Genomic DNA, 20,915 nt, shown 5'->3' with positions numbered 1-20,915 from the left:
AGATGAAGGACAGCTCCTTTGTGGTTGAAAACATTCTGTGCTGAGCCATTCCACAAGGAAGAGAAACTGTCACCAGAGGGCTGGTGAGAAAAAATGCTTTTTCTACAGCTTGGCCTGACAGAGGGCCTTGGGCAAAGACCTTAAGCCTTCCTGGAAAAAGGGATATTGACCCCTGAGCTGCAGCAGCAGCAGCAGCAGCATGGGACACAGACCACATGGCTGCATAGGCTCACCCTAACAGCCTCTTTCCCCTCACTTCTGCCCCTGGACACGCTATACCGAAGCTGAGTTCTTGGAAAAAATAACAGAGTTCACATGAGCTCTAACATCTACGACGGGATCTGTTTTCCTTTATCTGATTCCTTGCAATTTCTCTTTTCCCCTGGTCACCTTTGCCAGAAACTAGTATCCTCACTGCCTTCCCACCCCTCACTTTCTCCCTAGGCCACAGCCCCCCTCCATATACCTTATACACAATGCCCTAAGATGTTACCTGGAACCCTAGCTCTGGGAAGCAGACTCTCAGCAAAGCTGACCGTGCACTCATATACACACTCATACACATGTGGCCTTCGAGGTTCATAGCGAGTTCAATGATAAGGCTTTTCCTTTGTTCTGTACCCTTATTAAAGTGTCTGATGATAGGCAACAGAGAAGATACCTGGGCCACCACCTTCCAACAGAATTGCATTCCACTGTTTCAATCTCTGGCCCTTGTTCACCAGACCCTTTCCACGAACAGCCACATTTCCCTTGTAAAATTGCCAGACCCACAGTCAATAGGCCCCTCATCTTCCTTCTCCGTCCTCCCCAACCCCCACCCCACAGGAAGAACGTCACCCCCTGACACAACCCCAACATACGACTTAGCCCCCTCTATGAATCTCCACAGACTGGTAATTCCCACGCGGTGAACTGACACTCATACATGCAGCTGAAGTGTTTGTCCTGAGGACCTGCCCAAACAATACACGCACGCATGCAGCTGATGCTTTTTATTTTTCCTTTGCAGTGAATTCAGGGTTACTGGTGTCTCACTGTCGATCCACTTCAGCACCAGACCACTCTTCACTACTTTCCCGTCCAAGAGAACTATGCTGGCCATTGGTCTTCACGTGAAGCAGCTTCTTCGGTTTTCTGTTTTAGGTGAAGGGGGGCACGCCATCGTTAAGTGTCTCAAAAGCTGGGGGGATCGGGTTCCTTTCAAAACAGAGAGACAGAGATATGTACACTTACCCTCCCCGGAAACTCTAAAGACAGCTTGATTCTTTCAAGTCAGTTCCCAGGGGGGTGTGTCTGTGAACGTTTACATGCCCTAGAAGCACAGAGTAAAAAACAGGTATCCCAGTCTTCAGCGTAGAACTATTTACAATAGCTAGGACGTGGAAGCAGCCTACGTGTCCATCAGCAGATGAAGGGATAAGGAAGTTGGAGTACACATACACAGCGGTGTCTTACACAGCACTAACATGGAAAGTGTCCATGTCAGTTCTAATGAGATGGAATGAACGTGGAGCCTACTATACCGCGTGAAGTAAGTCAGAAAGAGAAAGACAAACACTGTCCGTTCACACAAATATATGGAGTTGAGGACCTTGTACGTGGTGCTGAACATCCAACATGCAGGGCAGCAAAGAAGTAACAGACATATAAAGAACAGACTTTGGCCTCAGTGGGAGGTGGTGACGGTGGGTCAATGTGAGAGAGTAGCCCCAAAACGTTTACATTAGCTTATGCACAACAGATGATCAGTGCGAGTTTGACGCGTGCAGCAAGGCAACCAAAGTCATGTTGGGGGCAACCCAGACAGCCAGGCAGGGGAGGTCGGTGGGTGGCGGGTTCGGCATTTGGGGGGACACGTGTATCCCTATCGGTGATTCATGTTGGCCCATGTACAGCAAAACCTGTCACGGTATTGTAAAGTCATAATCCTCCAGTTAAAATAAATAAAAGAGGATTCTCCATAATCCTGCAGAGTGGTCAGTATGCTCAGAATGAGGGTGGCAGGAAAAAGATGCAAACGCAAATTAAAAACCAAAACGAGTGTGGTGATCAGAATCGAATCAAATGATGGGTCACTGGGGGAACCGCCTTGCACAAAGGAGACTCACAGGCCTTTTTGGAAATGGGACTTCATGAGGAAGAGCAGGTGGGTCCCAATTTAAGAGCAGCCTGAGGCTGGACTTGTTGGCCATGGAATGACGGTTCAGCCATGTGCAGCTGCCTCAGATATAAACTGCAGTGGCTTTGGCCTGTCCAGGCCACTTCATCCACCTCAAGCTTCTCTACTTAGAACCTGTTCTTCACCCCAGTTCTCTACCCTTGCTGTCCCTTGCTGATTCCCTCATGCCCTGGTGTCACTCTGTACTCCACGGAGTCTCACTGTCTTCACAAGTGGAATAAATGACCCAAGTTTTTGACAACACTTATGCCAGTGCTCGGCCCCTGGGCGCCTCACCTCTCGTCCTCCTGGTACCTTTTGTGGTGCAGCCTTCCTCCTCACATAGTACTGCAAAGGATTGGGCCACAGATCCCTTATGATGATCTGCCAGGGAAATGAGCAAGGTCAGCACAGGCCTGGCCAGACCATGAGCCCTCCCGTGCACGGCCAACAACTCCGACATAAGTCACCAGTTCTGGCCCAGTGGCCACGTGGGACCCCACCTCAGCAATCCAGTCAGATCCTGTGAAATTGTGGTCAAAGAACCAGTTGAAGAAGTTAACGCTGCTGTCGTGGTGCCTGCGCCTGTATGCCTTCCATTCAAAGCCCTGGTGCCACTGAACTGGAGTGGAACGAGATGCGTGGTATCCTGCAGGAAAAGCAGTTTGGGAGAAAGACCTAAATCACTTTTCGATTCAACCTAGACTTTTCTGCCCCCAACCACCGGGCCACCGCCCGCCACCCCTACCCACCCCCGCCCCCACCCAAGATCCAGGGAGCAGCTTCTCACCAGTGACCTTCATCAGGTACTCCTTGACAATCACTTCATTCTGGAAATACCTATTCCTCCGAAAGGACAATGTGATCTTGCAGTGACGAGTGGGATGCCTGAATTCCTCCACCTGCCAGGACAAAGTGTGCGGGGTGGGGTGGGTGTGAAACCTCTTTACAGAAGAGCTGTCCTTTCCTGTGTTAGGGATAGACCATGCCCTCTCCCCTCCCCAGTCACCTCCCCTCCACAATCATCAGTGTCCCCTGCCTGACCTCCAAGTTGGTCATGAAGTGAAGCATGTCTGCATCTTGCTTGCTCATCAAAACTGACATTTGGGGGTGGTTCATAAACTGCTTTAGGTCAAGGAGCCTCTAGATGCTAGAGGTAAAAGTGCTGGAAGAACAAAGCTAGCCTGAAGAGTAGAATGGCCCTCCCTGTTTGACTTCAACTTGCTACTGGTTAACTCGTCACATTTCGGTTCACGCGGGGCTATATGAATGCCGCACAAGGTCCAAGGCTGTGCCCATGAATGCCCTACCACGAGGAGGTGCTCTTCCTAACCGGATAAGCTTCATCTCAGCCCCTTGAAAGTTAGCTTACTTCGGGAAAACAAGCACTCCTAGCTAGAACCCGTACGACCACTTACACTTCCCCACCCCTCCCCCATTCCAGACAAGCCTTCTCTCCGAAGAGACCCTGGTGCTAATGACAATTCTGATAGGGACCTCTCAAAGTATAGCCCAACTATCAATTTGGGCTAGCCAGAACAGCAAGGACATCACACCTACGATCAGGAACAGATATGCAGGACGGTAACCAATACCCACCATCCAGAAAAGTAAATACGGTACCAGAACTGCCAGATCTGTAAACTGTTCCTGCCATAGCCCGGCTTAAACAAACAAACAAACACAAAACTCACAAGCACCACACCAAGGGATACAACTTCGACCCAGAAGCCACGGATGCCCTGGATGATGGCGCTTCTGTGTTCTAGATGCACCTTCCGCCGCTGACTGGTCTTATGTTTCAGGCGAGCATGCGCCCTTTGGGCTTTCTGATTCACGGGCTCCAGCTCCAGCTGCAGGGCCGCCAGCGCCTCCAGTGCAGGCCGGTCACTCAGGGCTCCGGGCCTTGGATGGTCGTGGACATGCTCCTCCGAGGACACCTGCTCCTGCTCCTCGTATGCCACCACCTCCACCTCCTCCATGACGTCCAACACCAGCAGCTGGAACTCCTGCCCGGGTCCCGCCACCTCTCCCTCCTCCACAGCCGCACCTTCCTCCACTGCCTCCACCCAGAAGAGGGCGGCCTCCTCGCCTGGCGCACCACCTGCGGCCTGCATCGCCTCTGCCGCCCACACGGAGCTGGTAGGCCCCAGGGCCCCTCCCTCATGAAGACCCGGGCTCACAACTAAGATCCAGGATCCCGGAGTGCTGCCGCCTTCCTCTGGCCCCGTCTCACTCTCCATGGTATTCTCGCCGAAGCCCGGAACTGCAAACAAGCTGGACGCTAGAGCACGGCAGACGGCCCTCACGGGCCGCCCGCCGGCCGCAGTCTACGTGGTCCTACTCCCGACGGGTTACTGGGCAAGAGCCAGGGAACGGCGAAAGGGAGAGACGCATGCGCAGAACCCTCTGCCACCAGGCCCGCCTACTATGGCGACGGGAAGGGGCTGAACTCTCCACCCTGACCTCCTGACCTCATCCCAGAACCAATCAAATGGAGTCTAAAGCGGTTCGCTCCTGGGACACGCCCCTTGGAATCCTGGGCCCTCTGCCAGCCTGTGACAGGCGGCCAATGTCGGCCCAGCGCAAAGTGGGCGTGTCCTGGCAAGCCTTTTGCCTGCCTAGCAGTGCAGCCGCGCCCGAGCAGCGACTGGGAGAGCCAGGGCCACCTGAAGCTGCAACAGTCCTCAAGCTTGAAGTTGCCCCTGGGGCAGCGGGCCCGTGTGCTCAGGGACCCACTCAGGAAGACAGGGTTCCTGGGTACCTCAGGGACAGAGTTGCTCTCCTCCGATCCAAACCGCAAGCCACGGGGTGGGCGTGGGGGGAGTAGGAGGGAGGCGGGCAGGGTAGGGGGGTTTGGGGGAGGAGTGCGCGGTGGAGGGGGATGGGGAAGCGGGGCGGGGGCCCGGGTGGGGGCGGGCTTACGCCGACCTCACCCATGTGCACCTGCTGCAGAGTCACGGCTAAACTTGTGCCTTAGGCTTGAGCAGTTGTCAGGAATGCCAGCCCTCCTCTGAGGAAGAGGCAGAGCACTTTCCTCGGCTAGCTGTCCAAGCCCCACGATGCAGCCCCAAGCCCAACCAGCCTGGAGCCCCTGGCCTACGGTCTGTCTGCCCTCGGCCTTTCCCCCGGCCCGTGGCTTAGAGCAGGCGCCCACGTAGCTAAGGATGTGCGCCTGCAGATGCACTTGCCAGAGGCACAGAGCTGTTCCTGCAAGTGTTTCAAGTGGACCAAAGTGCTCCTCCTGACCATTAGTTACTCCTACGTCCGGGCCGCCTAGCTCAGGTGGGCACACTCAGGTTAAGTGCCTGGACAGTTTCCACTGCTCACGCTCTTTCTCCTAGGATGTCTGCTGTTTCACACTGAGCACCTACCTCCCTTAGTCCTGACACACGCACAGACCCACCACACCCCCCCCCACAAACACACACAAACACGTGACACAAGTACACACATGCGTGCAACACACAGAGCCACAAATGCCAACAGGTGTTTCAGAGACTGAAGAACCAGTGGATCGCATGAAATGCATAGATGTCTTTATTTCTAACGGGAAAATGTTCATTCTGATCTTCAGATGTGAAATATAGAGAAGTCCATCTTCCATGAGGGAGAATCATGCCTAGATTTGGATACAGGAAGTATAGAGAACTCCTTATTTCATGGTGGACAGTCCTTGATTTATACATGAGAAATACAAGAAGTTAAGCATTTCACGAAGAAACAGTGGTGCCCAGAATTTCATTTATGAAATAGAGATAATTCCAATTCCATATTGGTTTGCCAGATCTTAATTTCACACTTCATGTCAGTAAAATTTTATTGAGATCTTCATATACGAAATGTATACAATTTCAGGATTCAAGAAGGGAATTGTAGGCTCAACTTTTCATATGTAAAATATATAGAATTCCCCACTCATGTAGGAAAACGTGTGCACAGATATACGTCTGGGAGACACAAGATTCCACATATGATGAAGAAAATGATGCAAGTCGATTTTCATACATGAAATACCGATTTCCTATTTCAGGTAGAAACCTCTGCACCCATGTTCTCACATGTGAAAGAAGGACAATTGCATATTTTATGCAGAAAAATCATCTTTCTGGTTTTCATCTGCATGAATCAGGGAATGCAGAGCAAGTGCTCTGGAGCAATCCCGAAGAATAGCGTAGGCAGGGATGTGGGAGCGGCTCCAGGATAGCTGGGACCCCTGTGTACTTATGGCTTATTAATGTTGATGCATGGCAGAAGCCATTACAATATTGTATCATAATTAACCCCCAGTTAAATTTAATAAAAAGAAAAGTGAAAGAAGAAAGGGACTCGACTGCTCTGTGGTGGCCTAAATGGGAAGGAAATCCAAAATTGACGGGATACACGTACAGCTAAAACTTGATTCACGCACAGCAGAAACCAAAGAAACACTGTAACGTGACTATGGCCCCAAAATAATGGTTGGAAGTACATCACATGTCCAGTATAATTCCGGCAGTGAAAAAATAAATGGTAGCCCCGTTTGCAGTACATGTTCTTGAGGAGAGTATGCTGAGTTAAATACTTGAGTTCGAGGAAGATGAAGGCTTTTACATCACACGACATTGTCACGTTGAAAGCCCTGCGTTATAGAAAGAGAGTAGGATGTGGTCATCGGGCCAGTGGAAATGGCCCCCGATGGTCCACGTTACCATCTTTTAGTCACAGGTTGACTCAGCTCATCCAGGAAGACACTGTAAAAGAGGCAGGATGGAAAACGGAGCTGCAGGCCTCAGCCCAAGACCATTAGGGAAGTTCGCAAACCCAACACCACCAACAGAAAGCCTCTCAGCTGAATGCACTGAGAGAGATATCAAAGCCTTCCCACAGGGCCTTCCAGGCCCTTGGGCCTTGGGCTGGGTAATGAACTGTGGCGCTTGGACAAGCGTGAGGACAGGCTGTGTCTTGCAGAGTCCCGGAGGCCTTGCTGGAGCCACTCAGCGGCCTGGCCCAGGTTTCAAAGCAACGGCCACCGTGTCCCATGCCCACCTCCATGTCCGAATGGTTGTGGCAATGTCCATGGGTCACAGTCTACAGGACCGAGCTCCCCATTTGGGTAGACGGAGGAGGCTGAGGGTCAGCTGCGTGCTGGGTACCTGGCTCCCTCATGGCAGGTGGCCGGGCAGTGTGTGGGGGCCTTGGTAAGAGGAGGGCACAGAGAACTGAGACCTGCCTCTTCCAGCTGGGACTACCAGGCTATACGGGGACCCCCTTCTCGCAACCAGGACCTTGGAGGGTGAAAGTCAATCTGGGGAATCTCCTTTCAGGGGATAGGGAATCATACTTGTTTCCCTTGAGGATTGCAGGACACAGTTAGCTGGCCACCAGCTCACCTCAAGAACACAAGATGTGACAGCAAGAAGTTTGCACCGGCTAATCACACCCCTCCCTCACGTTTCCTCTATGTGGCCTTTGCTGAAAGCCTTGACGGAGTTTGCCGTTTCTCTTTCCACTGGCTTAGGCTTTTATTCTTTTCTAATACAAGCATTTAAAATTATAAGCACGTCTAGATCTGCATCTCACGAATTCTGATACGCTGTGTTTTTATTCTCACTCGTTTAAAGTATTTTCTGCTCGCTCTTTGTTATCCTGTACGTTTTTTAAAAAGTTTAGTTTAATTGGAGGTGAGTTACTTGACATTATTGTGGTGCTTTTTGCCATACGTTCACACGAATCAGCCGTGTACATGCGTTCCCCGTCCTGATTCTCACTCCCCATCCCATCCCTCAGGGTCATCCCAGTGCACCAGCCCTGAGCTCCCTGTCTCGTGCATCGAACCTGGCCTGGCGATGTATTTCGTATGTGATAATATACATGTTTCAATGCTATTCTCTCAAACCATCGCACCCTTGCCTTCTCCTACAGAGTCCCGAAATCTGTTCTTTACATCTGTGTCTCTTTTGCTGTCTCGCATATAGGGTCACTGTTAATTCCATCTGTCTCAATTCCATATATATGCGTGGGTTTTTCCTTCTGACTGACTTTTCTCTGCATAAGAGGCTCCACTTGCGTCCAGCTCATTAGAACTGATTCAAATGCATTCTTTTTAAGAGCTGAGTAATATTCTACTGTCTATATCTACCCCGGCTTTCGTCTCCAGTTCGTCTGCCCATGGACATCTAGGCTGCTTCCACGTCCTATCTGTTGTAAAGAGAGCCGCGACGAACACTGGGGCACGAGAGTCTTTTAATTCTGGTTTCTTCGGTGTGTATGCCCAGCAGAGGGATTGCTGGGTTGTATGGCAGTTCTAATTCCAGGTTTTTGAGCAGTCTGTACGTTGTTCCCATAGTGGCTGTGCTAGTTTGAAATTCACACAGACAGTGTGAGAGGGTTTCTTTTTTTCTCTGCCCCCTCTCAAACATTTATTGTCTGTAGATTTTGGACAACAGCCATTCTGACCGGCCTGAGATGGTACCTCGTTGTGGTTTCGATTTGCGGTTCCCTGATAGTAAGGGATGTTGCGCATCTTTTCATGTGTTTGATAGCCATCTGTATTTCTTTTTTGGAGAAATGTCTGTTTACTTCTTTGGCCCATGATTATTATTATTTTTTTATTTTGGCCTGGGTCGCCTACTTTTCTGGAATTGAGTGCAGGAGTTGCTTGTATATTTTTTAGATTAATTCTGTACGAGTTGCTTCATTTGCTATTATTTGCCCCCATTCTGAATGCTGTCTTTTCACTTTGCTTGTAGTTTCCTTTATTGAGCATAAGCTTTTAAGTTTAAGTAGGTCCCATTTGTTTTAGTTTTGCTTTTATTCCCATTATTCTGGGAGGTTCGCCAGAGAGGATCCTACTGTGCTTTACACCAGAGAGTGTTTTGCCTATATTTTCCTCCAGCAGTGTAATCGTTTGCGGTCTCATGTTTAGATCTTCGATCCATTTTGAGTTTATATTTTGTGTGCGGTGTTAGCAAGTGTTGTAGTTTCATTCTTTTATGCGTGGTTGCCCAGTTTTCCCAGCGCCCCTTGCTGAAGAGATTGTCTTTTCTGCATTGTACATCCTCGTCTGCTTTGTCAAAGATAAGGTGTCCGTAGGTGCGGATATGTATCTCTGGGCTTTCTCTTTTGTTCCATTGACTTATGTTTCTGTCTTTGTGCCAGTACCATACTGCATTGATGACTGTGGCTTTGTAGTATAGCTTGAAGTTAGGCAGGCTGATTCCTGCAGTTCCATTCTTCTTTGTCAAGATTGCTTTGGCTCTTCCAGGTGTTTTGGATTTCCATACCAATTGTGAAATGACTGGTCCTAGTGCTCTGACAAATACTGCTCGTAGCTTTATAGGGACTACACTGACCCTATCGATTGCTTTGGATAGATTTTAGTCCTCTATTTACTATTGCAGGATGGCCAAATGCCCAGCATGAACTGACACCAACACCAATGTGTACACAAGGAACTGGGGTTTTAAAGGGAGAATTTGGGAATAGGCAAGGGGAATCATGGGAAGTCTATAGAGTCAGAAAATGACAGTTTGACAGAACGTGCGCAGGGGGTGTTGGTCCATGCGGAATATCTGGGTTTGCTAACCCTGTTACCTCTTAAAGGCGGGCTTTCTGCCCTCCCGTAGAGACTGGGCAACGGGCCCTATCCTTAAGTGTTGAGTGGAGCACATAGTCACTTCTATTGGCAGCCTTGAGTTTTCGTAGGTGGGGACTTTAAAGGGGTGGGGGTCATCCAAGGCATGCAGCCTTGAGCTGTTGGAAACTTAAAGACCCAGGTGCAGGCCTTACTGAGAAAGGGCTCCGTGGAGCCTTGCTCAAATTTGGCTAAGGTGAGAGTCGTTTTCCCTTGAAAGCAGAGAAACTCGAAGAGTGTGGATTGGGCCCTGCTCCCACCGCCGCTTGGAGCTGGGACAGCCTTCCCCAGGCGGTGGGGAGACCAAGCACATTTGCTTTTTCAGGTGTCCAGCAGAACGAGATCACACAGAAGCCATCAACCTCCACCATCACCCTGGTGACCAACACGGATTCGTCGCCCCTGGTCCCCAGCTCAGGACCCACGAGCACCCTTGCATCTTCGGTCAGCGCGCCCATCGCCACCGCTTCAGCTGATGTCGCTGCAGGCACCGCCGAGTACGCTAGCAGAGTGAGTGCCCGTGGTTGGATTGGGGAAGCCCAGCTTTGGGTCTTTCCAGGAATTAAAGGGGACCAGGAAGTGGTGGAATCCCTCCCCAACTCGCCTGTTCTCTTGGCCTGGTCCTTGTTAGGGATGTGGTGGCCAGGCTTGCCTGCTCTGTGTTCACTTGTGGGCACACTCTCCATTTAGGTTCTGTCTTCTGTCTTTTAAAATTTATTTTATTGAAGTATAGGTGATGTAGAAGGGTGTATTAATTTCGACGGTACAAGACAATGATTCAGTTATATACACGCATACTTTTTCATATTCCTTTCCATTATGGCTTACCACAGGATATTGATTGTCGTTCCCTGTGCTACACAGGAGGACCTTGTTGTTTATTTTACGTATAAGAGTTTGCACCTGGTAATCCCAGATTCCCAAAGCGTCCCGTCCACCACCCCAGCCCTCCTCTCTACTTCTCTCTTAATTTGCCGAGTGCTTTCATGCTCACTGTCTAATCCGGGCAAGTAAAGCTTGCTGTCGGATGAGGGTGCTCTGGAGTGATGTGCAGGTTCATGTCTGGAGAACCCGGGGAGTGAAAATCACCACCAGAATTGCAGCTCTCTGGGGAGTCCCTTCTGCTCCCTGCTGGGGCCTAGAACAGGAGTTGCTAGACAGCTGTAGAATGAAAGCGGGTTTTTGAGTGAACACCTAATGTCTTTTGAGAGAAAGCCTAATGTCTCATTGGGCTTCATATCAGTAACACTTTTGTTTAGTGTGGACAATTTGTAAGGTCTTTATTGAATTTGTTGTAATATTGCTGTACTTTCCTTCTTTCAAAACGTTTTGGTGTCGTTGACTACAAGGCTTGGGGAATCTTATCTCCCTGAGTAGGGAATCAAAACCGTACCCCCCACATTGGAAGGCTAGGTCTCAACCAGTGGGGTTTCAGGGACGTCCTCACTCCCATGTTACAGATGAGCACACTGAGATCTGGCCAGGTCAAACAGGTTGTCCGGGGTCACATAATCCGTGAATGTCTAATTGGCATTTTGAATGGTAGCAGCCAGGATCTAGAATCCACACTTGACCTGCCTTAGAGCTCGCTTGTGAATTCACACCAGGCCGGCTGACCACGGCTGTCCGCTGTCCCCAGACTGATTGTTCTTACATGTGGCTTTTTAAAGCAACCCTGCTCAAGAGTGAGTGTGGCTAAAGAGGAAACATCCAGGTCTTGGGGTTAGGGCTCTTAGTTAGTACTTCTGTCCCCCCATTTTGCATAAAAGACCAGGTTTTATCCAGTCTCAGAGTTTCAGAACATTCAGGGTTCCCCTTTCAGGTGTGGTCACATGCTCAAGGTTTTTGACTTACCTGTTCATCACCTTGAACAAGGATTGACTTCGTGTTTTCATTGACAGTGACTTCATACCTCAAGCGTGAAAATCACTTTATGTATGAAATAGAAAATTCCATATTTTGTGTAGGAAAATCGAGGCCAATTCTTTCAGTTGTTACATATACAGTGTTCTGTAACTCATAACGCAAGTCAGCACACAGATTTTCAAATGAGAAAGATGAAAAATTCCGTATTTCGTGTTACCTTGTTTATGCCCAATTCAACGTGAAATACCAGAATTTCATATTTCACGGGGAAAAGCTCCGTGCCTGGAGTTTCAAATGCCGACGTAGAGAAACCCATATTCAAGGCAGGAAAATCGGTGCCCGGATGTTCATTCATTAAATACAGAGAACTGCATGTTTCATGTAGGAAAATTACGACCCAGATTCTCCTACATGAAATATAAACAGTTCATTAGCTCATGGACTAAGTCTCTGCCACGATTTTCTTACAGAGGAAAGATAAAGACATGTAAGGAAATCTGTACTCAACAGAGGAAAAATCAGTGCCCCGGATTACATACGTAAAGTCATCAAAATTCCGTATTTTGTGTGCTAAAATCAGTGGCCTGATGTTCCTAAGTTTAATACACGACATTCCAGATTTCATGTGCAAAAGTCAGCACCCAAGTTTTCATACGGGAAATACACAGAATTCCAAATTTCATGCCGGCAAATAACACGTGCACCCATGATTCATATAACATATAGAGAATTCCATTTCCCTTTTGGGAAGTTTGTGGTGAGATTTTCACAGGTGAAACAGAGAGAATGCCACATTTCTTGGCAGAAAACTTAATGCATGTATTCTTTCGGGAAATAACGAGTTCCGCGCTTCACATAAAAGACTGTTGCCCACGTGTCCAAATGTGACACAAACCTGGACTTCTCTGTGTAGAGAGAGATTTAGAGACGAAACATCTCTCAATCCGGAGATGCTAAGAACAGTGTCCCGCTAAGAGCCATGACTCACCAGTGCCAGAGGAATTGAAGTCTGCCCATTTATTGTACAGAGGCGCTTTCAAAGTAGCTCTGTTCTCATCCAGCCCCCAGGTGAGAACACACGCCAGCCTACCCCATCAGCCCAGGCCTGTGGGACTGGGACAGGTGAGAGGATCAACCTAGGACACCCTTTTAAGGAGTGATGTTTCAAACTGGCAAAGGCTGCACGTAGCAGCGCTAAGTGCTGCTACAGTTCCCAAACCTTAGAGAAAAGGGCAAGCTGTGTTCATATGGCTGGTCATGTCGGGGAAAGAATGCTCCTTCACCTGAGGACAGAAAACCCTTTGTGGCCGGGTGTCCTAAGGGCTGTGCGTAGCCCCTCTTCTGTGCCGGGGAGTCTGGCCCACTCTGGCTCTGCTCCTTAGCATCCTCCCTGACTTGCCTCAGGTGCTTTTGGCCTGCCTCTCCTTTCTCCTCAGGGATCCGTGTTTACACTTACATGCCTGTTTACATGTACAGCTTGCTCCGTGGGTGAGATCCCTGGGCTTTCCTCCAGGGCTTTTCTCCAGTGTTTCTGCCGCCCCAAGATCGTCGTACTTTACACAAGCTCTTTCATGTTTTCAGTGTGCATTCTTCCATCCCCCAGCCAGGCCAGTTCAGAGAGTTCACACACACATTTTGCCCAGCGCACATGTGTTTGCACGCGCGTGCACGCACACACACACTCATACACACACTCACACACTCACACACCAACAATTCTGAAAAGCAACTTGCACACATGCGGAACTTTGGTTTACTGATCCAGGTGAATGCACTGTGGTAAGCACCGCTCTTTTTTTTTTTTTTTTGCCCCGGTTGATGTTTTCACTCGCTAATTGATCAAGTCAGTGTCCTCTTCTACTTCTATGGTATATCGTGGAAGGTGAATGGGAATGGCTCATGAGTGGGACTGATATCCAAAGAGGTTGGCAGGGTTGGAAGTCCTCACTGTGGACAGCGGAGTGACCTGTGCCTGTGTTCTCTACTCCTGTTGCCTTGGACTGGTTCACCGTGCCAGTCGGGTTGGTGTGATTCCATTCCCTGGGCTTTCCTTCCAGAAACGACACAGAAATAGCAAGGGACTTTGAACTTGAAATTGATCTCGCACCGCCTTTTCCCTAGGCTATAGAAGGTCACTGAGGACAAGAACTCTTTCACAACTTTCTCTGTACAGAAAGGCAAGCCCCAATTCCTATCACCTGGGGGATGATTTACTGACAATCATGAAGAAATTCTGCATGGGCAATGCCAGTTGAATGATCAACACAAGGACACATGGGTAGGGGTAAACGTTAGTGTATTTCAACCGTGCGGTGCTGTTTATAGAACACTTAACAAGTCAACCCCAAACCGTTCCTGACAGAGAAAAAAAAAAACATTTCCTGACATATGCATTCCTGCAACATCTTTGCCCTCTGTGATCCTAATCAATATTCTCCCTGCAATGAGTGATATTCCTGCACGTCAGGCATTACTGTAAGTGTGTGGGTATTCTTGTTTCCACATGTGGGTCACTGTTAACTATTCCTGTGATAAAGCATTTCTTGATGTGCACAAATATCATGGAAGTCTTTCAAAAAGTCACAGTTCAAGATGTTGGAAGCATTTGATCCAGGAAGGAAAGAATAGGTCCAATTCACATGCAGTCTAACAAAGATACGCAAACTTAACCAAAGAAGGAGTAAATACGAGCAACACCACGCATGTAGGTTGAATAGGGACGTGCAAGAACTCAGATAGATATGGCAGCAGAGCTGTGCATAATGGCACAAGCATGGGTACAACATGAAAGAGGACAGGAGGCATAGGCAGACCCACAGGAAGAAACATCAACTCACATTCATGGGCAAACACAATGGAGACACCCAGTCTTCATTGTAAACAGAGGAAAACATGAACACATCCAGGGCACAGGAAGCAAATGCAGCTCAGGCTGGTTGAGCCAGAATGCGCGTGAATTCATCACTAAACCGGCGAGTCTCACACGCATCGATATTCGGCGGAAGAAAACCTTACATGACACATCCAAGTGTGCAGTCAACTCTAAGAGCACCTAGCCTTTAGGGCCCAAGTGAAAGCCCTAGAGAGCCTGGGACACAAGTCACGGCAAGTCTCCAGAGGATGACCATCCAGTCAACGAAGACTATCTCTGCACTCCACTCGAGGACAGGTTAGAGCTAATGCCAACCCTGGTCCTGAAGCACTGGCAGGAAATATTAGGCACTGGGGGACCCTGTCCTAAACTTTTCTTGTCTTTAACTTCTTTGCAATGCCTTACGGAAACTTCTGAATGTGGGTAAATGCCATGCAGTCCCTAGAATGAGCCCAGTCTAAGGTCCCGAAAACCATGCCCCAGTATGCCATCTCACACCCGCTGTCGAGTTATCACACCATAGTTTCTGCTTTGTTTTGTTTTGAACTAGGACTGGGAAAGACAGGTACCAGCCTGCCGGAGCCCCACGGATTCTTGGACGTTGACAGATTCAGAAAGTAAGAAGACATGTTTCCAGTGTCTCCTGGGCTGCTTGTTCAGAAAGCACCCAGAGACGGCCAAGCCTTGCCTTCTAGCGCTGTAGATGCGTCTCTGGAGAAGGGGCAAAGCTGGGGTGTACATGGTCAAATGCAAAAGCTGGCCCTGGGCAGGAGATCTCATGCAGGGCACCGTGAAGAGGACATCCATAAAACCTGTGAACTTTACCCTTTGCCCTCAAAAGAGATGCTGCTTCAGGGAGAAAAGTTGTAGAGTGAGAACTTCATGCGAGACAGAACTTCATGTGGGACATCACCCTCAGGCATGCCCACGGTGGAGCCCTTCTATCTGGGATGAGAGGACAACAGTGGGGGGACAGACGTTGAACTCTGCCTACTCCATTTGTGCCAGTCTGTCTTTTGCTCAATCCAGAGGTGGACGCGATTCCAGAAAGCAGTCATCTACTTCAGAAGGACCGCCCTAAGTGCCGACCAGTCCCTCAGTGAGCTCCATATGCTCCAGCTGTTCCCACTGGCCCTTGGCCCACACAGTAGTGGCAAAGCCCTAGATGAAGGACAGCTCCTTTGTGGTTGAAAACATTCTGTGCTGAGCCATTCCACAAGGAAGAGAAACTGTCACCAGAGGGCTGGTGAGAAAAAATGCTTTTTCTACAGCTTGGCCTGACAGAGGGCCTTGGGCAAAGACCTTAAGCCTTCCTGGAAAAAGGGATATTGACCCCTGAGCTGCAGCAGCAGCAGCAGCAGCATGGGACACAGACCACATGGCTGCATAGGCTCACTCTAACAGCCTCTTTCCCCTCACTTCTGCCCCTGGACACGCTATACCGAAGCTGAGTTCTTGGAAAAAATAACAGAGTTCACATGAGCTCTAACATCTACGACGGGATCTGTTTTCCTTTATCTGATTCCTTGCAATTTCTCTTTTCCCCTGGTCACCTTTGCCAGAAACTAGTATCCTCACTGCCTTCCCACCCCTCACTTTCTCCCTAGGCCACAGCCCCCCTCCATATACCTTATACACAATGCCCTAAGATGTTACCTGGAACCCTAGCTCTGGGAAGCAGACTCTCAGCAAAGCTGACCGTGCACTCATATACACACTCATACACATGTGGCCTTCGAGGTTCATAGCGAGTTCAATGATAAGGCTTTTCCTTTGTTCTGTACCCTTATTAAAGTGTCTGATGATAGGCAACAGAGAAGATACCTGGGCCACCACCTTCCAACAGAATTGCATTCCACTGTTTCAATCTCTGGCCCTTGTTCACCAGACCCTTTCCACGAACAGCCACATTTCCCTTGTAAAATTGCCAGACCCACAGTCAATAGGCCCCTCATCTTCCTTCTCCGTCCTCCCCAACCCCCACCCCACAGGAAGAACGTCACCCCCTGACACAACCCCAACATACGACTTAGCCCCCTCTATGAATCTCCACAGACTGGTAATTCCCACGCGGTGAACTGACACTCATACATGCAGCTGAAGTGTTTGTCCTGAGGACCTGCCCAAACAATACACGCACGCATGCAGCTGATGCTTTTTATTTTTCCTTTGCAGTGAATTCAGGGTTACTGGTGTCTCACTGTCGATCCACTTCAGCACCAGACCACTCTTCACTACTTTCCCGTCCAAGAGAACTATGCTGGCCATTGGTCTTCACGTGAAGCAGCTTCTTCGGTTTTCTGTTTTAGGTGAAGGGGGGCACGCCATCGTTAAGTGTCTCAAAAGCTGGGGGGATCGGGTTCCTTTCAAAACAGAGAGACAGAGATATGTACACTTACCCTCCCCGGAAACTCTAAAGACAGCTTGATTCTTTCAAGTCAGTTCCCAGGGGGGTGTGTCTGTGAACGTTTACATGCCCTAGAAGCACAGAGTAAAAAACAGGTATCCCAGTCTTCAGCGTAGAACTATTTACAATAGCTAGGACGTGGAAGCAGCCTACGTGTCCATCAGCAGATGAAGGGATAAGGAAGTTGGAGTACACATACACAGCGGTGTCTTACACAGCACTAACATGGAAAGTGTCCATGTCAGTTCTAATGAGATGGAATGAACGTGGAGCCTACTATACCGCGTGAAGTAAGTCAGAAAGAGAAAGACAAACACTGTCCGTTCACACAAATATATGGAGTTGAGGACCTTGTACGTGGTGCTGAACATCCAACATGCAGGGCAGCAAAGAAGTAACAGACATATAAAGAACAGACTTTGGCCTCAGTGGGAGGTGGTGACGGTGGGTCAATGTGAGAGAGTAGCCCCAAAACGTTTACATTAGCTTATGCACAACAGATGATCAGTGCGAGTTTGACGCGTGCAGCAAGGCAACCAAAGTCATGTTGGGGGCAACCCAGACAGCCAGGCAGGGGAGGTCGGTGGGTGGCGGGTTCGGCATTTGGGGGGACACGTGTATCCCTATCGGTGATTCATGTTGGCCCATGTACAGCAAAACCTGTCACGGTATTGTAAAGTCATAATCCTCCAGTTAAAATAAATAAAAGAGGATTCTCCATAATCCTGCAGAGTGGTCAGTATGCTCAGAATGAGGGTGGCAGGAAAAAGATGCAAACGCAAATTAAAAACCAAAACGAGTGTGGTGATCAGAATCGAATCAAATGATGGGTCACTGGGGGAACCGCCTTGCACAAAGGAGACTCACAGGCCTTTTTGGAAATGGGACTTCATGAGGAAGAGCAGGTGGGTCCCAATTTAAGAGCAGCCTGAGGCTGGACTTGTTGGCCATGGAATGACGGTTCAGCCATGTGCAGCTGCCTCAGATATAAACTGCAGTGGCTTTGGCCTGTCCAGGCCACTTCATCCACCTCAAGCTTCTCTACTTAGAACCTGTTCTTCACCCCAGTTCTCTACCCTTGCTGTCCCTTGCTGATTCCCTCATGCCCTGGTGTCACTCTGTACTCCACGGAGTCTCACTGTCTTCACAAGTGGAATAAATGACCCAAGTTTTTGACAACACTTATGCCAGTGCTCGGCCCCTGGGCGCCTCACCTCTCGTCCTCCTGGTACCTTTTGTGGTGCAGCCTTCCTCCTCACATAGTACTGCAAAGGATTGGGCCACAGATCCCTTATGATGATCTGCCAGGGAAATGAGCAAGGTCAGCACAGGCCTGGCCAGACCATGAGCCCTCCCGTGCACGGCCAACAACTCCGACATAAGTCACCAGTTCTGGCCCAGTGGCCACGTGGGACCCCACCTCAGCAATCCAGTCAGATCCTGTGAAATTGTGGTCAAAGAACCAGTTGAAGAAGTTAACGCTGCTGTCGTGGTGCCTGCGCCTGTATGCCTTCCATTCAAAGCCCTGGTGCCACTGAACTGGAGTGGAACGAGATGCGTGGTATCCTGCAGGAAAAGCAGTTTGGGAGAAAGACCTAAATCACTTTTCGATTCAACCTAGACTTTTCTGCCCCCAACCACCGGGCCACCGCCCGCCACCCCTACCCACCCCCGCCCCCACCCAAGATCCAGGGAGCAGCTTCTCACCAGTGACCTTCATCAGGTACTCCTTGACAATCACTTCATTCTGGAAATACCTATTCCTCCGAAAGGACAATGTGATCTTGCAGTGACGAGTGGGATGCCTGAATTCCTCCACCTGCCAGGACAAAGTGTGCGGGGTGGGGTGGGTGTGAAACCTCTTTACAGAAGAGCTGTCCTTTCCTGTGTTAGGGATAGACCATGCCCTCTCCCCTCCCCAGTCACCTCCCCTCCACAATCATCAGTGTCCCCTGCCTGACCTCCAAGTTGGTCATGAAGTGAAGCATGTCTGCATCTTGCTTGCTCATCAAAACTGACATTTGGGGGTGGTTCATAAACTGCTTTAGGTCAAGGAGCCTCTAGATGCTAGAGGTAAAAGTGCTGGAAGAACAAAGCTAGCCTGAAGAGTAGAATGGCCCTCCCTGTTTGACTTCAACTTGCTACTGGTTAACTCGTCACATTTCGGTTCACGCGGGGCTATATGAATGCCGCACAAGGTCCAAGGCTGTGCCCATGAATGCCCTACCACGAGGAGGTGCTCTTCCTAACCGGATAAGCTTCATCTCAGCCCCTTGAAAGTTAGCTTACTTCGGGAAAACAAGCACTCCTAGCTAGAACCCGTACGACCACTTACACTTCCCCACCCCTCCCCCATTCCAGACAAGCCTTCTCTCCGAAGAGACCCTGGTGCTAATGACAATTCTGATAGGGACCTCTCAAAGTATAGCCCAACTATCAATTTGGGCTAGCCAGAACAGCAAGGACATCACACCTACGATCAGGAACAGATATGCAGGACGGTAACCAATACCCACCATCCAGAAAAGTAAATACGGTACCAGAACTGCCAGATCTGTAAACTGTTCCTGCCATAGCCCGGCTTAAACAAACAAACAAACACAAAACTCACAAGCACCACACCAAGGGATACAACTTCGACCCAGAAGCCACGGATGCCCTGGATGATGGCGCTTCTGTGTTCTAGATGCACCTTCCGCCGCTGACTGGTCTTATGTTTCAGGCGAGCATGCGCCCTTTGGGCTTTCTGATTCACGGGCTCCAGCTCCAGCTGCAGGGCCGCCAGCGCCTCCAGTGCAGGCCGGTCACTCAGGGCTCCGGGCCTTGGATGGTCGTGGACATGCTCCTCCGAGGACACCTGCTCCTGCTCCTCGTATGCCACCACCTCCACCTCCTCCATGACGTCCAACACCAGCAGCTGGAACTCCTGCCCGGGTCCCGCCACCTCTCCCTCCTCCACAGCCGCACCTTCCTCCACTGCCTCCACCCAGAAGAGGGCGGCCTCCTCGCCTGGCGCACCACCTGCGGCCTGCATCGCCTCTGCCGCCCACACGGAGCTGGTAGGCCCCAGGGCCCCTCCCTCATGAAGACCCGGGCTCACAACTAAGATCCAGGATCCCGGAGTGCTGCCGCCTTCCTCTGGCCCCGTCTCACTCTCCATGGTATTCTCGCCGAAGCCCGGAACTGCAAACAAGCTGGACGCTAGAGCACGGCAGACGGCCCTCACGGGCCGCCCGCCGGCCGCAGTCTACGTGGTCCTACTCCCGACGGGTTACTGGGCAAGAGCCAGGGAACGGCGAAAGGGAGAGACGCATGCGCAGAACCCTCTGCCACCAGGCCCGCCTACTATGGCGACGGGAAGGGGCTGAACTCTCCACCCTGACCTCCTGACCTCATCCCAGAACCAATCAAATGGAGTCTAAAGCGGTTCGCTCCTGGGACACGCCCCTTGGAATCCTGGGCCCTCTGCCAGCCTGTGACAGGCGGCCAATGTCGGCCCAGCGCAAAGTGGGCGTGTCCTGGCAAGCCTTTTGCCTGCCTAGCAGTGCAGCCGCGCCCGAGCAGCGACTGGGAGAGCCAGGGCCACCTGAAGCTGCAACAGTCCTCAAGCTTGAAGTTGCCCCTGGGGCAGCGGGCCCGTGTGCTCAGGGACCCACTCAGGAAGACAGGGTTCCTGGGTACCTCAGGGACAGAGTTGCTCTCCTCCGATCCAAACCGCAAGCCACGGGGTGGGCGTGGGGGGAGTAGGAGGGAGGCGGGCAGGGTAGGGGGGTTTGGGGGAGGAGTGCGCGGTGGAGGGGGATGGGGAAGCGGGGCGGGGGCCCGGGTGGGGGCGGGCTTACGCCGACCTCACCCATGTGCACCTGCTGCAGAGTCACGGCTAAACTTGTGCCTTAGGCTTGAGCAGTTGTCAGGAATGCCAGCCCTCCTCTGAGGAAGAGGCAGAGCACTTTCCTCGGCTAGCTGTCCAAGCCCCACGATGCAGCCCCAAGCC

At 50.4% G+C, this 20,915-nt stretch overlaps 2 protein-coding genes across 4 annotated transcripts; both read right to left on the bottom strand.

The window, feature by feature from the left end:
- Nucleotides 1-980: 980 nt before the first annotated feature.
- Nucleotides 981-4,630, bottom strand: LOC132344479 (testis-specific Y-encoded protein 3-like). 2 transcript variants are annotated; one of them, XM_059884085.1, is made up of 6 exons: nucleotides 3,877-4,629; nucleotides 3,206-3,283; nucleotides 2,952-3,063; nucleotides 2,665-2,810; nucleotides 2,459-2,545; nucleotides 981-1,200 (listed from the first exon to the last, which is right to left on the bottom strand). In XM_059884085.1, exons 1-6 carry the CDS (start codon nucleotides 4,402-4,404, stop codon nucleotides 1,177-1,179), a joined length of 975 nt encoding a protein of 324 aa, XP_059740068.1. In that variant the 5' UTR covers nucleotides 4,405-4,629; the 3' UTR covers nucleotides 981-1,176. The 2 variants fall into 2 exon arrangements, with proteins under 2 accessions (XP_059740068.1, XP_059740069.1); XM_059884086.1 differs by lacking the exon at nucleotides 3,206-3,283 and having other exon boundaries at nucleotides 3,856-4,630.
- A 12,027-nt stretch (nucleotides 4,631-16,657) lies between these two features.
- Nucleotides 16,658-20,307, bottom strand: LOC132344478 (testis-specific Y-encoded protein 3-like). Of its 2 annotated transcripts, XM_059884083.1 has the most exons (6): nucleotides 19,554-20,306; nucleotides 18,883-18,960; nucleotides 18,629-18,740; nucleotides 18,342-18,487; nucleotides 18,136-18,222; nucleotides 16,658-16,877 (listed from the first exon to the last, which is right to left on the bottom strand). In XM_059884083.1, exons 1-6 carry the CDS (start codon nucleotides 20,079-20,081, stop codon nucleotides 16,854-16,856), a joined length of 975 nt encoding a protein of 324 aa, XP_059740066.1. In that variant the 5' UTR covers nucleotides 20,082-20,306; the 3' UTR covers nucleotides 16,658-16,853. The 2 variants fall into 2 exon arrangements, with proteins under 2 accessions (XP_059740066.1, XP_059740067.1); XM_059884084.1 differs by lacking the exon at nucleotides 18,883-18,960 and having other exon boundaries at nucleotides 19,533-20,307.
- Between the last annotated feature and the right edge of the window lie 608 nt (nucleotides 20,308-20,915).

Source organism: Bos taurus, chromosome Y (assembly GCF_002263795.3).
Source record: "Bos taurus isolate L1 Dominette 01449 registration number 42190680 breed Hereford chromosome Y, ARS-UCD2.0, whole genome shotgun sequence".
NCBI lineage: Eukaryota > Metazoa > Chordata > Mammalia > Artiodactyla > Bovidae > Bos > Bos taurus.
Note: the sequence above shows the minus strand (reverse complement) of the source record. Positions and strands in the feature narration are given on the sequence as shown.